General features: G+C 34.8%; 1 protein-coding gene across 14 annotated transcripts in view; it reads left to right on the forward strand.

Moving 5' to 3' along the window:
- The window catches only part of LOC310911320 (sodium channel protein type 2 subunit alpha), a gene marked incomplete at its 5' end in the record, with an annotated part of 52403 nt that extends 40142 nt beyond the window's left edge, over positions 1-12261 (forward strand). For all 14 annotated transcript variants that reach the window (XM_083864733.1, XM_083864739.1, XM_083864741.1 and 11 more), the window contains 7 exons: positions 885-1007; positions 2964-3245; positions 5594-5647; positions 6808-6949; positions 8627-8724; positions 9810-10080; positions 10928-12261. In XM_083864733.1, coding sequence (XP_083720859.1) covers positions 885-1007; positions 2964-3245; positions 5594-5647; positions 6808-6949; positions 8627-8724; positions 9810-10080; positions 10928-12120 — 2163 coding nt within the window. In that variant the 3' untranslated portion in view covers positions 12121-12261. The remainder of the gene's footprint in view (positions 1-884; positions 1008-2963; positions 3246-5593; positions 5648-6807; positions 6950-8626; positions 8725-9809; positions 10081-10927) is intronic.
- Between the last annotated feature and the right edge of the window lie 4626 nt (positions 12262-16887).

Here is a 16887-nt window from a genome sequence, read left to right on the forward strand (position 1 = left end):
TTCTTAAGGAGCGAAATATGCCTATGTTAATTTACATGTCATCTATGCTTTTGGTGGTAGAAATGAATAAAATATGAGTAAGGTACGATTTTTCCTCACACTTGTCTCCAAAACTGCTTGAAGAAAATGAATTCCTTTCATATTAACACTGTCTAAAGCTCAGTTTCATTTGAGAAGTAAATTAATTGCTCCTTACTTAAGTGGATTGTCTTATAACAAAATCCCAATAACATGCATCAGAAGCTTAATACTGTTGTAGATAATAAAGCTCGTACTGCTATAAGGTGAACAGCTATTAATATCTATCCCATAATATTTTCCTATACTTAGAAGATTGAAAAAAACCCCCAGAGACTTGCCAGGAAAGTGAGAAAGTACCACCTCTTTAAATACATATTTCAGAGATATCCTGGTTATTCTTGCTATGAATGGTTTCACTTAGAAGTAATATTTATAAAAAATATTTGTAATCAGATACTACAATATTAACTATATCATTAGCACTTATAGATATTCACAATACTGACAGACGTTAATACAATAGTTTAATGTATTCAGAGTTTTAAATTGTTTGAAAGGTTGAACCTTAATGAAGTTACAGAAAATAAGGCTATTTTGTCTTTAAATATTCCTGAAAATTTTATCCTTCACCAACAGTATGCTTCCATATGACTGTTAAACTCTATTCAACCATAATAAATAGACATTTAATAGCATATAACCCAGTTTCAACCTCACTTTTATGAGACCTCTTGCCTTTCTGACAAGTATGAAAATGGTGGCATTCTACAACTTGTGACTGTTGATTTGTTGCTTGAATTTATATTCTTTTAAATAAACAGTGTTGAACTATTTTTAAAATATTTTCTTTCTGTATTTGATAGGTTTCATTGGTTAGTTTAATAGCCAATGCTCTGGGCTATTCTGAACTTGGTGCCATTAAATCGCTACGGACATTAAGAGCTTTAAGACCTTTAAGAGCCTTGTCACGATTTGAAGGAATGAGGGTGAGATAAAATGAATGACTGAACAAAATTAATGTATTAATGGTTACACTCACGCTTTCTTCAAAGAACTCCGAAAAGGGAAGGCATGCAAAAATGTGTGGAAAAAGGCCTTTTAACATGTCCTTACAAACAAGACCTATGTACGCCTTACATTTAGAAGTTAGACTTTGAGCTCATTAAATTTGCCTGGTTACCGCTGCATAGTTGTGTTTTCCCAGACCCCTGACTGTTAAAATTTTCATTGATTTGTGGACCTAGAAAAACAAAAAGACATGACAAATTTTATAGTAGAGTCTTGGAGGTTTTTTTGTGCAGTTTATCTGGGAATTTTTTCACTCAGTTTCTGTAGCTAACTTCAATTCTGTTTTAGTTTGTCAGTGGTTCAGGATGGAATATGATTAGCCAGAAAACAAAACAAACCAACAAAAGGTGAAAAAGCTGATAACAGCTGATAAAAGTGATACACCAGAAACTAAAGCTTCACTGTGTCTTCCTATGTACCTGCCTGGGGAAAAAAAATCACACAGTAAATGCTGTCGTATTATGGAAAGTTTTTTTGAACAGATACCTAAAATAAGGATAGGTTTGGAAGCATAGAATCGGAGAGATGGGATATAATTTTTTCAACTAGAGACTTTTTACTTCATATAAATGTAAAGAGAGCTAAAACCCTCATGTTGAGGAGATTTTCATTTTCATATTCTGCCAATCTGACAAAAACCAACCAACCAACCAACCAACAAAAAACCTTGCTGGAAAAATCCCATTATAAACTGTAGCAGACCATGCTACTGACTGAAAAAACTGACACATAAAAAATTAACAAGAAACTGTTACTGAGAAATCTCCTTTTAATCTTTCACCTCAAAATACCCCAATGCTGCAATATATATTTATAGTTCAGTCACAGGTCTTCATTTGCCAAATAAAGAATGTGGTTCCTGTCTAGGCAAGGCTGCTGATATCCTAGAGATGGCCATGACTGCCAGTGTAGGGAAGTGTGTCCAGTGCACATCACCATCACCACTTTGTTTTACATGATTTGCAATCCAAACAACACGTTAAGTGCCTATCTAATAAATAAGCAAAACTTCTATTGATGCTAGACTACTTTTGGTCAACTCAGTGAAATGAAAACTACTGCCTTTTTCAAAACTATACACAAAAGACTACTGCAGTGTCTACTGATTCGCTAGAAAATTATTGTTTGAATATCTGCAGCTTTCTTTTAGTTGAACCACAATAACTAAAAGAAAATTTTGGTCCAAGGATTGTATATGGTATTTTACTGCCACTTGCCCACCCACAGTAGTTTAAGGGAATTAAATGCAACTAATTAAAAATAAAAAGAAGGATAAGTGTAAGAGCAACTGTAGTGACCCAGGCAATGTACAAACCAAGACTTAGAGCAGATGCTGTTAATAAAGATTAAATAAGATATCCTTAATTATTGCATTCTATGTGGACACTAAAATACCCTAATAGAAATATATACATAATATTTCTAAGAATAAAATCATTAGTAATGATAGTTTTACATGCAGACATTTTTATTCAGTCTTCCGCATCATCATTCTTTGAGCTTTTTCTGGTTTATTTTCTATTTATAGATTTTATTTTATATTGCTGGAATTTAACATTTATTTCTCTCTTTTTCTCTAGAGCACACAAATTCTAAGAATCCATCTTGCTACTAACAGGTTTTCTTTTGCATTTTGATTTTTTTTCAGACTTTTGCATTGACTTTGTTTCCATCTCATTTTAATTCTTGCTTTTTGCAATCTCATTAGCATTTTATTAAACCATAATTAAAATTTCCCCCACAAATTTAATTGTAATATTTTAATTGTTCATCCCATAATAATAATACTGTTTTGACATTTTTAAAGTATTTTAAAGTATTTTTCATTTTCTTTCCATAAGCTAAGTTGTTATTTTGTCTAATTTGTACACTAGGTGGTTGTAAATGCCCTTGTAGGAGCAATCCCATCTATCATGAATGTATTGCTGGTATGTCTTATATTCTGGCTAATCTTCAGCATCATGGGAGTAAATCTTTTTGCTGGAAAATTCTATCACTGTGTCAACACCACAACTGGTGAGATGTTTGATATCAGTGATGTCAACAATTATACTCAGTGTGCGGAACTCATAAAAAGCAATCAAAGTGCTCGATGGAAGAATGTGAAAGTAAACTTCGATAATGTAGGAGCTGGATATCTTGCTCTGCTTCAAGTAGTAAGTAAATGTATTTATTTTCTTTTTGCTCTTTTTAAAGATATCTAGGAAAAATGGGCAAGTTAAGAATGTTAAGTAGAACAGTAAGTTCTTCATAGCAATAATATATAGCTCACAAAACTCTATTACATTGTTTGTTGTAATTTCTTTGTTAATGATAGTAGAGTAATTTTCCTTTCCAAGACTATGGAATACAGTCTCATGATGATGATAACAATAATGTAAAATAGTAAGTGTAGAAAATAAAAGAATCTCTTTAGTGGCACACAGTATAGAACTATCATATTCTTTAATGCTTATTAAGAGTCATTATAGTATACAAAATAAGTATTATGTTACTTATAGTATTATCCTTGTGAAGTATTGGATGTAATTGCATAGCATAATCATTCCATGAATTACTGCTACTTATTCAAAATCTGTAAATTGCATTTCTCCTTCAATTCCTTATCTTATGCACTGTGTTCAGAACTGCCTTTATATCTTTGACACAAATAAAATATACTCCTTACCTAGAATAAAGACCTTAGCTCTTTACAGGTTCCTTGCTTAGAATGGAGCTTCTGAAAGCTGGGATCTGATCCAAAACACAAGCAAAAAAGCGCATAATTACATTTAAATGATTGAACTCTGTAGAATCACTTGTCTCTAACTCAACATACAGCTTCACTGAATGAAAATGTCTTTACAGCTCTGATAGTTATCTAAGAATTATATGCTTGTCCCTTCTATCTCAGAACAGGTCAGTATCTCCAGCTGACCTTAATTCCAAAATTAACTACCTAAGTTAAAATGTTTTTCTGTAAAGGCAATGTGACTCTTACATGCTGAGTAGTAGTACTGAACGATGACTCTGATTCTTTGGCTTCAGATCTCATTGCTACCCTTGCCTCTGAAAACGTGTAAGAAAAACTGCTTCTCTTGAAGCTGTGTATGAATGTCATCTGTGTCACACATCCAGAAATTCTAGGTCATCAATAACTACTTCAGTCTAGGTCTTCAATAACTACTTCACTACTGTGAAACTTTCATTATTCTCTCTATTTTTCTCTTCTTATTATTTCTTTTTGGTTCTGATTTTTTAAATTTTCCTTTTCAAATATTCCTTCTGACCTTTACTTTCCTCACAGAGATTACGGGATCTTTGAGGATGTTTTGTGTCACGTCTTCATTTGATTGCCTTCATTAACGTTTTTCCTCCTCTCTTTTGTATTTATTGCTCTTATCTAACTCTGATCCTTTCCTAATACTGCTATGCAATGTGCACCGAATGGCTGGCAATTGCAGCTGAGCCAGACAGATTTGTGAAGCTTGGCTTGAAGCACACCTTCTTAGTAACTGGTATTGCACTGGAAGATTCAGGAGGATACGAAGGCTTCCAGAGTGCAAGTTTTCTGCTGTGGAAACTGGCAGCTGTACCAAAGTACCAAAACTACTTCTGGCAAGAAAAGATGGAAATATACTCCTTGAGATGGTTCCTCTCCAGAACCTCCTCAGGAGTGATGCACTTTGTTCAATTCACAGGCTTTTTAGCTCTTTTCTCTTTGTTGTGATAAGCTTGGAAACCCTGGCTAGTGGTTGCACACTCACACTTTCAACTAGCATGTCACACCAACTTTGGTGTTCCTCAGAAAATGGACATCCTGCATCCATAAAAATCATCTTCTTAGAGCAATGATGGCAGATCTTTTTTACTCTTTACTTGAAAAAAAGTCTCTGTAGGAACTCAGCCAAATTTTTACAGATGTCAATTACATCTCTTTCACAGTTCACTTTTTGGTCTTCTGTAAAACAAATCTCTCAGGAACCAATGTATTTTTTTACTTTGAACTGTCTATTCCTTTTAGCTACATGGGATTAAAACATTTCTAAAAATATCAGGTCCACTTAGACACATTCATCTGAATGCTCTTTTCTGTCCAGAAGTTATATTACTGATTCCATCAATTTATGTTGTAAACTTAACAAAGCAACATGAACAATTCTAGTAGATCCTACCTCAATATCTCCAGAATTAATGTCTGTCTAAATGTATCATGCTTCATCTGCAAAGTAAACATTGGTAGCTCCAAAAGCTCCAAAAATACTGCTGACTTATTGAGATCTTTAGAGCCTGGTTTTTAATATTATTTGAATAACTAAAAAGAAAATAATCTAAAAACCTAGTATTACTAAAACCTAGTATTACTATGAAAAATATTTATAATGCCTCTATTGTCAAGTGTGGTTTAAAAATTTAGAAGAGATTTTATTAGAAGCGGAGGTCTAGATAAATAAACAAATAACCTAGTTATTGTACATATTATGAATTTTTATGCGGAAGATAAACAACTTTGTTTTAATTCTAGGCTACTTTCAAAGGATGGATGGATATTATGTATGCTGCTGTTGATTCACGAGATGTAAGTGTAAATCTTACAAAACTCAAAGCTCATCTGTTGATTATTTTCTGATAAAGTGTGTGGAATTTAAACAGCTGTAAACATTAGAACAGCTAGACACACAAAAAATCAGCATCAATAAATATATTTTTGAATCTCAGAATTTTTACTGGAAAGAATTAATCCCATTTCCTTCTGTTTAGACAAAAAAGCTAAAGTAACTTAACTGCATTTTTTTTTAAGGATAATGTTAGTGTAATAGAACAAAGAAGAGGTTTGTGACAAATTCTTTTGGTAATATTAAGTATGAATTAATTTAAGATTATGTGATGCAGTTATTAAATATGGAATACATTAATCAGGTTTTATGATTTGTAACTGTGCATTTTGTTGTTCCCTTAGGTTGAGCAGCTATGTTATCCTGATATTTAAGTACAATTATATTTTAAGGTTGAAGATGACCTGTTAAACTTTCTGGGGATTAGAATTTGATTTTGGCTAAAAAATGATTACTCTGTTTAACTTATATAAATAGTCATGTTAATGATACTGCCTCCCAGAGTAAACTGTCCTGCTTCATTATCGTTAGCATTCCTACACTCAAGCTTGTTGTGCTGTAGAGTTGCAGATGCTGGGATGTGGCATCCAGAAAAACAGAGATAATAACAAAATCTTCCTTCAAAACATCCTCAATTTACAGAACTAGAAATTCACTAGAAATTTATTGAAAGCATCTGTTCCTAGCTGGGTGTAAGAATGCTCATGCACGACCAAAAGAGTTCCAGGGAAATTTAGGCGATAGTAAAATGTATTGATTCTGTTGCATGATAATATACTGAATACAATATAAAATATTTAGATTTCTGCTATTAAAATTTCAAGTATTAATGACTTCTCTGCATCACACATTGCTTCTTTCTTCTATATGAGGAACTGTTTATATATGTACATACACAAATATATCTATGGGCACATTCACTTAAAAATTCCATATGAGCAATAATACTGTCAGCTTCCCGTTTTCCAAATATTGATTGGAATGGATGAGTTGAATCTTTTTAATAAATTAGTGCTGTTCATAGCTTTTCTATGTGAGATGGCATATTGCTAATTCTAAATTATACGTATTGTTTTTTACATCTACTATTCTCATGGGGAATATTTTTTTTATTATTTTGTAGGTAAAAGATCAACCTAAGTACGAGGACAACTTGTATATGTATCTCTATTTTGTCATCTTTATCATATTTGGATCATTTTTTACCTTGAACCTTTTCATTGGTGTTATTATAGACAACTTCAATCAACAAAAAAAGAAGATAAGTATTTAAAATATTTCCATATTGGTATGAATTATTAGCTATACCGAATTAATAAGTTATGTCTGTAAGGGTAATAAAAATCAAAAGTCATTACAAGACCTTAAATAAGGTCATGTATTATTAAAAAAAAATAATAATAATCTGTGCTAAAATCTGTGGATGTGATTCTGAACTTTTCATTTTTAGCATTTTGACAAGTGAAAAGTTGGTTCATAATAATTTGCAAACTGAGAAAACAAAATGAAGACATGAAAAGTGAATGTGAATTATTGGTTTGATTAGATGCAATATTATCTGGCAAGAAATAATTTCTTCTTCAATTGACTCTAAAGAATTAAGATAAATTAAGGTACATTAATTAGAATTATTCTTAGAAACTCTTGACACTTAAGGAAGACACAATATGGCATTGTGTTCATACAATGAATAATGGATCTGCAAAACTGATTAAACAGTAAGTTAAAAGTCAAATAGACCTCAAATGAATAGGCTTATAGATAAAAGTGAAAATGTGTACATAATGGCTTTTTTTTCCAAAACTTTTATGGGAATTGAGATGAATTCATCAGACACAAATACAATCTATAATTTCTTATCAGTAGTAAAGCAAAATATACAGGGAATTGTGATTTCTTTCTGTATACTTTAACATACAAGTATGTTTAAAATAATTGTATTGATAATGCATACAGTTCAGTTTTAAAGAACTTTAAAATATAAAAATAGAAATAATAATATTTAAAATATTTTGAAGTTTCATAGTGTTTAGTTTTCGAATACCAGGGTCAATCTAAATTTTTGAGTGCTATGAAAAACCAGTTTCATATTATTTGCCTTTTTCCAATCACCAATTAAAAAACAGCAATACCAGACAGAATCTCTGGTAAAACTGTGAACTACAGAATTTTTTCCTTGTGCAAATATCCTTTATCTTCCTAAGAGTCATAAACATGTCTGAGGTTACTATCAATTTTGTGATGCTTCAGGCTGTGGTAGCCAATTTAGCAGACGGTGACATTGACATTGTGCTTTCATCTGACTTAGTGTAGATTCATCAATTGGCACAACTTACTTATACTGGAAGTCAGTCAGTCAGCTACACATCTGACTGGCAGCATTTGTATCTGCAAACAAAGGCTGATTTGAGTTCATCAAAGTTTCTATGGTGTTTAATTTGATATGGCATGACATGAGTTACTTTTCTTAATTTTACATCAAAGGTGGAGGGGGGTTTACCATTAAAACCCATGGAATAGATGCTAATACACTCTCCTAACACAACTTGTGCCTCAAAGTTATGCCTCCTTAAGACCTGTCTAGCTGTATCCTAAAACTCTATAGAGAAGATAGGACATATAAGGCACTAGTCATTCTCGTATTCACTAAACATCCTAATCAGCAAGTTATTGAACAGCATCTGTACAGCAAGCGTGCTTTTAGCCATTTCAGCAAAAGTGAGCATGAAGACATTGGAAAAACTCAACTGTCAAGCTGACAAGGCACCAGTAATGGGTTTTTCCTGTGTGTTAGGAATGTATATGAGCATCCACACTATAAAAAGCCCCTTCCATTTTTATATAAATTAAATATAATTTTAATATTATATTACAGAGAGACATGTGTGTGGATGTGTGGACATGATACTAATTAATTTTTATATTATTCCTTTACTTTGGAGGTCAGGATATATTTATGACAGAAGAACAGAAGAAATATTACAATGCAATGAAAAAACTGGGATCCAAAAAGCCACAGAAACCTATACCGAGACCAGTGGTACGAGTGATTTGATTTTTACAACCCTAATATTAAATACTCATTTGGGAATATGATCTTGTCCACAATATAAAGTTATAGGTCTGGAAATAAAATATTTTTTTCCATTTATTTTCTTGTAAAGGTAGAAGTTTTCCCCTTTTGAATCCATCAGATTAGATAATCCACATTCTGTTTAAAAACATATACACTGAAGTATGAACAAAATGATTTAATAATGTTAATATGAGAAATTTCAAAATCCTCTGCCTAAGTCCTGGAAAACCACAATTGATTGGATCATTTATTGGCTCTTGCTACCAGGGATGAACTTCATTTTCTGTTTTTTTCTCCTCACAGAGAATTTGTAGGAAATGGGGATGCACTGGCCCTTGCTGCTGAAGACAGAAAGGGACACTGGTAACCTAATGGGAAGGACAGATGCAGAAAATCTTAGAGAATAAAACAATGTCCTAGGGAGTAAAGCATAGACTAGGATAAATTTGTCTCTAAGATAAGACACTACTCTTGTTATTTACTGAACTCCTACACTGTTTGAAAAAATGAAATACTTGTTGCACCTTATGCACCAAGTGGTTAAAAATAGACTTTCTAAGGAGAGACATATGGCAAAAAACATTGAGCTAAGTACTAAAGAAAAACTAGGATATTACAGTCATGGTGTATTTGAGACATGTATCTTCAGCAGCCCAATGATCTCACCAAGCACAATTAGTTTAAGAAAGAAAGAGGCATTCTAAAACCATATGAGAATAAAGATAAGAAAATTAGTTTCTATTTGGCTGGTACTCTTGCTGGCTATCAATTTACACCACATATTTTACCCCAATAATATTGTCATTGTTATTACTGTTATTATTGCACTGTTTCCCTTCTTGTCTCTTCAGCCAATACTGGTGAATTTCTTGATTTACTCTAACAGGATGAGATATAAACCAGCATGTGTTGGGCTTACATTAATGCCTGTATTGTGAATGAGTCTTGCTCTGCACTCCTAAATCTTGAAGGGAGTTGTTTTCTCATTTGGCATTTTAAAAGACAATTATTTTCATTGTATAAACTGTATTCCATCTTTGTGTTTGCAGAACAAATTCCAAGGCATGATCTTTGATTTTGTAACCAAACAAGTATTTGACATCAGCATCATGATACTCATCTGCCTTAACATGGTCACAATGATGGTAGAAACAGATGATCAGAGCAAAGAAATGGAAACAATTTTATCCCGGATTAACCTGGTGTTCATTGTCCTTTTCACTGGAGAATTTGTCCTGAAACTGATTTCACTTCGCCATTATTACTTCACTATAGGCTGGAATATTTTTGATTTTGTGGTTGTGATTCTCTCCATAGTAGGTAAGAGCAATTCCCTCTCAAGAAAGAACTAGTGGAAGAAATAGGAAAGATTTGTTTCAAGTATGTTGATACTTGAAACAAATTGATTGTAGAATTTCATTTTTCTTAGATGACTTACATGTTGATTCAGATATTCATACTATCTCGCATACAGTATATGCAATGTTGCGTATAAGATTTTTATCTCTGCCATTAGATTCACTGTCATTTTCCACATCAAAAGGCATAATGGAACTGTTTGGCACACTAGATTAATGCATACAAATATAAAGAGGAATGCTTAGTGGTATATACAAACTAACCACAAATTTCCTTTCAGTACTAAAACTGAAAATCATGTGAAATGGGTCAGATTTTTTTTACTTTTGCTAAGGTTTTCAGTTAAAAGCTAGTGACTGTCCAAGGTGAAATGAGTGACACATCTGAGAAAGATTGTGCTGATAAAACATAGATCTGTTAAAGAAATTTCTAACTTGGAGAAATTAAGCCAATATCATCCTTTGTAAAAGAGAGTGGTTACAAGCTCAGTTTCAAGAATTAACTGTATCTAAGACATAAACATCCCTTTCCCATTTTAAGAACTACTATGCTTAGACAGGAACTACCTACTTGCTGCAAGCAGTCTTTATTTTACTTATTTACCTTCTCTAGGACAGCATTTCAACATAAGGAAAGATGCTTTAAAATTATTAACAGCTTTCAATAACATGTAATAACTTGTATAAATTCTGCTATAAATATTGCTATAGAATCCCTATACTGATTATTCTGGAGACAACCATAAATAAATCTTTCTATAGGTAATTAATTTAAAATTGTATTTTAATTATTCACTTTTTTTTTCTAGGTATGTTTTTAGCTGAGATGATTGAGAAGTACTTTGTATCTCCCACACTATTCAGAGTCATCCGGCTTGCCAGAATTGGTCGAATCCTGCGCCTCATTAAAGGCGCCAAGGGAATCCGCACTCTGCTTTTTGCTTTGATGATGTCTCTTCCTGCTTTGTTCAACATTGGGCTGCTGCTCTTCCTGGTCATGTTCATCTACGCCATATTTGGCATGTCCAACTTTGCCTATGTCAAGAGGGAAGTTGGGATCGATGACATGTTCAACTTTGAAACGTTTGGCAACAGCATGATCTGCCTGTTTCAGATCACCACGTCCGCTGGCTGGGACGGTTTGCTCGCCCCAATTCTGAACAGTGGGGAGCCAGACTGTGACCCCCATAAAGATCATCCAGGGAGCTCTGTGAAAGGTGACTGTGGCAACCCTTCTGTTGGGATTTTCTTCTTTGTCAGCTACATTATCATATCCTTTCTGGTGGTGGTGAACATGTACATTGCTGTGATTTTGGAGAACTTCAGTGTTGCTACTGAGGAAAGCGCTGAACCCTTGAGCGAGGATGACTTTGAGATGTTCTATGAAGTCTGGGAGAAGTTTGATCCTGATGCAACACAATTCATAGAATATAGTAAATTATCAGATTTTGCAGCTTCATTAGATCCACCTCTTCTCATAGCAAAACCAAACAAAGTCCAGCTTATTGCAATGGATCTGCCCATGGTGAGCGGTGACAGAATTCACTGCCTTGACATCTTGTTTGCTTTCACAAAGCGTGTATTGGGGGAAAGTGGGGAGATGGACGCCCTCAGAATACAGATGGAAGATCGATTTATGGCAGCCAATCCCTCTAAAGTCTCCTATGAACCAATTACAACCACACTGAAACGAAAGCAGGAGGAGGTGTCTGCTGTCATCATTCAGCGTGCTTACAGACGTCACCTTTTAAGGCTAAAAGTTAAACAGGTGTCTAGTATATATAATAGAAATAAAAACAAAGAAGGAGATGGACACATTATAAAAGAGATAATTATTGATAAACTTAAAGGGAACTCCACTCCAGAAAAAACAGATGAGAGTTCTTCTACAACTTCCCCACCCTCTTATGACAGTGTAACAAAGCCAGACAAAGAAAAATATGAAAAAGATAAAGCAGAAAAGAGCTACAAAGGTAAAGACATCAGGGAAAATAAAAAATAATGATCTAAGAATTTTGTTAATGGGACAACTTGTTTACAGTCTTTGAGAATGAATCATCAACTGGACTCCTGCAGGAGATTGATGCCAAACTGTCAGTTTTTACACATATATATGTGTGTGTGCGCGCGTGCGTGTGTGCATATATATACATTATACTTAAGGTCAGTGCCTATAACAAAACAGTGAACCTCCATCATCAGACTGTGACTCTGTTAATTAGGGTAAAAAACTTGACAAGAGGTTACTGTTTTCACTACAGCTGACACTGCTAAGAATAAGGGAAAAGGTGGCTCCATAGAGAAGATGGAGCATGAAATGAGTGCAAAAGGATACTTTATTTCCACAACATGTAGAACAGTAATTCTCTTCACTGTTTGTAATGCAACTGCCACATTTGTCATATTTTTACAAAAATGTATTAGTGTATTTATCATTTTTTAATTCACAGGTTGTTTACTATTATATGTGACTATTTTTGTAATAGGTTTTTTGTTGGGGAAAGAGGTATGAGGACCAGGAGTTCTACTCTCAGATTCTCTATAATGTACAGATAGGAGTGATTTGCATAGACACGCTGCACTTGTCCATCATCCATAAATAAAAATATGATGTTGCACAAAGCTGAAGATTTTAAGAACTTCCATGTTTCAGGGTTGCTCTTAAATTTGAAGTATTTTAACTACTTGTATGGCTGCATCCAGATTATGTGCATCCAGATAAATGTGCCTGGAGAGTCTCCTCTAATTTACAGGAATCTGCAATGACTTATTTTTATGTGAATGATTAAACATGAACAAGCTCTTGTTTATGTTAAAATATTTACAGCTCAAAAAATATTGTGCAGTTTCTGCACTGGAAAAATAGCTTCACCAAAATATATCTGGGAGTTCTTTTGTTTTGAACAGCTGCTTTTTTTTTTTTTCCCTGGGCTACTCTTTGATTACTGTCTTCTCTCATTATCCAACATCCAATGAATCCATAAAATACCCTTTTCCATGTAAATATTAACAGTATACTGCTGTGCATATTTGGGCATAGAATTAAATGTCTTTGCCACATTGAATTGCATCAGATATGTACCACAGTATGGTTAATTTGCAGGAGCTCAACAGGACAGGTTGTATTCTGTGTCATAGATAGGAGAGTATCACTGATGCATGTCAATATTTTTGCTGCTGTACCTTGCTCCTTCCACTGCCCACAGTCTCCACTATAGGAAGCCATGTGTCAGTGATGAAGTGAATCAAGTTGTCCAACCAGACCTCATACTTTCAAATCATTAAGCAATAGTTTGCAGCTATTTATGAGCTTTTTTTAGTTTTGCATTTTAAATTTGAAGTGGCTGCTACATGGTGTAGAATCAGACTGTACAGGCCATATCGCAAACTGTTAAACCTGTTGACAATGTGGTTAGCATATATAAATAATGTAAAGAAATACCATTTGGCGACAGATCCGTATATAAGGAAAGTGTCTTCAAGTTTAGATCACTGTTTCTTATATTTCTTTCCTCATTCACTTGACTTATTTTCTAACCACAGTAATTCCAAACTGGCATCATCACACTATGAGAAAAAAAGTGAGTATTTGTAGACTATCTTGTTTTAATAATATATTTGCATATATTCCAATGTGAAGTAAATTGTGTAAATCTGGAACCCAGCTTGTTTCCAAATAGTTACAGGACATAGCAAGGAAAGCATTAGGGGAATGTGCGAATTTCTAGCACTATTTGCATCAGAAGTTCCAAGGTAGTCTCATAGTTGATTAAACCCTTGCTATCTTGCAGTGTCTGTTTACATAGTCTACTCTTATTCTTTTTTGAATCACAGTGCACTAGGCTTGTACAAATAAAATATTTCCCAAGAAAAAAATGGCACATTTGTATAATCGAGGACATCAGGACATTTTGTGTTTCATACACAAGCTAACATTAAATGTAGAATCTTTCTTTTACAAATGCTTTTGACTTGTAATGTGTTGGTGAAATGCATGCAGGAAATTGTTATTATCATAAACAACGCAAACAATATTACATATGAGCCAAAAATAAAGATTTCTTTTTTTAAAATATTGTTTATTTTGCTTTCTCTCTGACCTTCTGTTGATTAAAGCAAGATAAAAACTGACTTTGGTGCAAATAAGAATTGCTTTCTTTTTCCCTAGGGCTAAACACCTTTTTCTTCACATTTTAACTTCTATGTAAAATAATTCTAAAAAAAATAATCTGAGAACTTTGATTAAATTCCATTTATTTCTACTTCTTTGTTATAAGCATATTGTCTGGGAATAAAACAGGACACCAACACAATTCTACCCCCAAAATATCCTCTCAACCCTCAAAAGCCCTTCTCAGCCATAAAGGCACTGCTCAGTACTGCTACCAAAGCTGTCCATGTTTTATGAATCCTATAAATACAAACAAACTTTCCAAGGTAGCTTTTTTGTTTGGTCCTGTTTAACATTTAGCCAAGGTGCTCATTGCAAACAGATAAAAGTTGGTTTTGGTTGCATAGTGATTCATTTTATTCCAGTAATTCTCAAAATTAATAAATACCATCTCATCTGATCTCAGAAGTAAGCAAACACTGATGCTCAGCAGTGAAAAGTAGTGTTCATAACCAAAGTTTTTGGATATTAAATGGTAACACAGCTTGACTCTATATGGATGTCATTAAGGTGTTCAAGGGCAGAAAGATTTAGGACATTGAAACACCACATTATCATATTATTGAATTTAAGGTATATTATTATATTTCAAAATTTACCATAAGTAGAATATTCCCAGAGTTTTCTCACTGGCATGTTTTCAGTGTTACTTATTCTATGGATATTATGCCATATTAAGCATATTTTGGCTAAATATTAAATTGTTCATATAACCATGAAATAAGTGATGGAACATTGTAACACTACAGTCTACCAAAATCTTTAATACATTGAGCATCAGCAGTTGCTGCAGCTGTCTCTGAGTTGGACTAGCATCCCATAAGGGAGCCATACTTCACTGGTTCACAGAAAATACTGAGTTGAAAGGGACCCATAAGGATCATTGAGTCCAACTCCTGCCCAAGAACCTTGTCCAAATCTTCTTGAACTCTGTCAGGTTTGGTGCTGTGATAATTTCCCTGGTGAGCCTATTCCGGTGCTCAGCCGCCCTCTGAGTGAAGAGCCTTTTTCTAATATCCAACTTAAACCTCCCCTGACACAATTTCAGACCATTCCCTTGGGTCACCACATAGAAGAGATCAGTGCTGCCCCTTCTCTTCTCCTCACAAGGAAGTTCTAACTGCAATGAGGTCTCCCCTCAGTCTCCTCCAGCCTCAACCAAGTGCCCTCAGCCCCCCTTCATATGACTTCTCCTCAAAGTCTTTCACCATCTTCATTTCCCTCCCTTTGGACACTTTTCAATAGCTTCAGATCTTTCTTACACTGCAGTGACCAAAACTGCATGTAGTATTTCAGGTGAGGCTGCCCCAGAGCAGAGCAGAGTGGGACAATCCCTCCCGTGCCCGGCTGGTGATGCTGTGCCTGATCCCCCCCAGGACAGGGCTGACCCTCCCGGCTGCCAGGGCACTGCTGACTCACAATCAGCTCACCAGTGACAGAACCCCCAGGTCCCTCTCTGTGGCACTGCTCTCCTACACCTTATTCCCCAGTCTGTCCCTACATCCAGGGTTGCCCAATCCCAGGTACAGAACCTGGCACTTTCCCTTGCTGAGCTTTATATGGTTGGTGATTGCCCAGCCCTCTGATTTGTTTAGGTCTCTCTGCAGTCCCTTCCTGACTTCAAGGGAGTCAAGAGGTCCTCCCAGTTTTGTACTATCTGTCAACTTGCTTAATATCCCTTCCAGTCCTGTATCCAAGTCCTTTATGAAGATGCTGAAGAGAACAGGGCCTAAGATGGAGCCCTGTGGAGCCCCACTAGCAACAGATCACCAATTTTATGTCATCCCATTCATTATAATGCTTTGCACCCAGCCTGTGAGTCCGTTGCTCACTCATTACATGGTGTGCTTATCAAGCTGTGTGCTTATATGAATGACTTTCCCTACACCAGAAAAATGCATTACTAAAAAAAAAAGCAGAATTGTTTAGCCTGCTCATACCCACAGACCCTGGAGATGGTCTCTGGTCTTCTTAGAATACAGGGTTAAAGCTCACGACATGGCCTTCCCTAGCTGTCTGGGCATACTTACAAGCACCTGGCCTGCAGGCCAAAATGAGAGAATCCTCTAACTTGTGTTAATGTCAATATGTACATCCTTGAAGTCAAAGTTACATACATTATTTATTCCACTGCTCCTCTGGCTAACTCATCTAACCTTATAAATGATTCAATTTACTTCCAGAGACTTTTTGAGCTCTTCTATTTCTTTGGTTCCTAACTGGAAACCAACAATTTCACCTTACTCTTATATTTTCATATTACCTGTTCAAACCAGCACCTTTTGCTCTGTGAACAGGATAACAAGTGAGGAATGGCACCTGATGAGGAATGAAGTTTCATCATTCATTTTCAGGTACCTAGAGTCTCTTATATTACTCTGTAAAAGTGAGGTTATTGCATCCATCTTCACTACCAAGCATTGTATGTGCAGAAACACTGGCAATGCTTTTGGCATGGACTAGCAGAAAAGGCTGAGGGTCTCAGTTCAATCTGGTCTGTAAATAGGCTCACTTTGAGGGAATGTATGTCCTATTACCCTTTGCTGCTTTTGTAAACAACTTCTTCCCTCTTACTTATTTCTTTTCACACAGAAATCA

Source organism: Zosterops lateralis, assembly GCF_965231275.1.
Source record: "Zosterops lateralis genome assembly, chromosome: 7".
NCBI lineage: Eukaryota > Metazoa > Chordata > Aves > Passeriformes > Zosteropidae > Zosterops > Zosterops lateralis.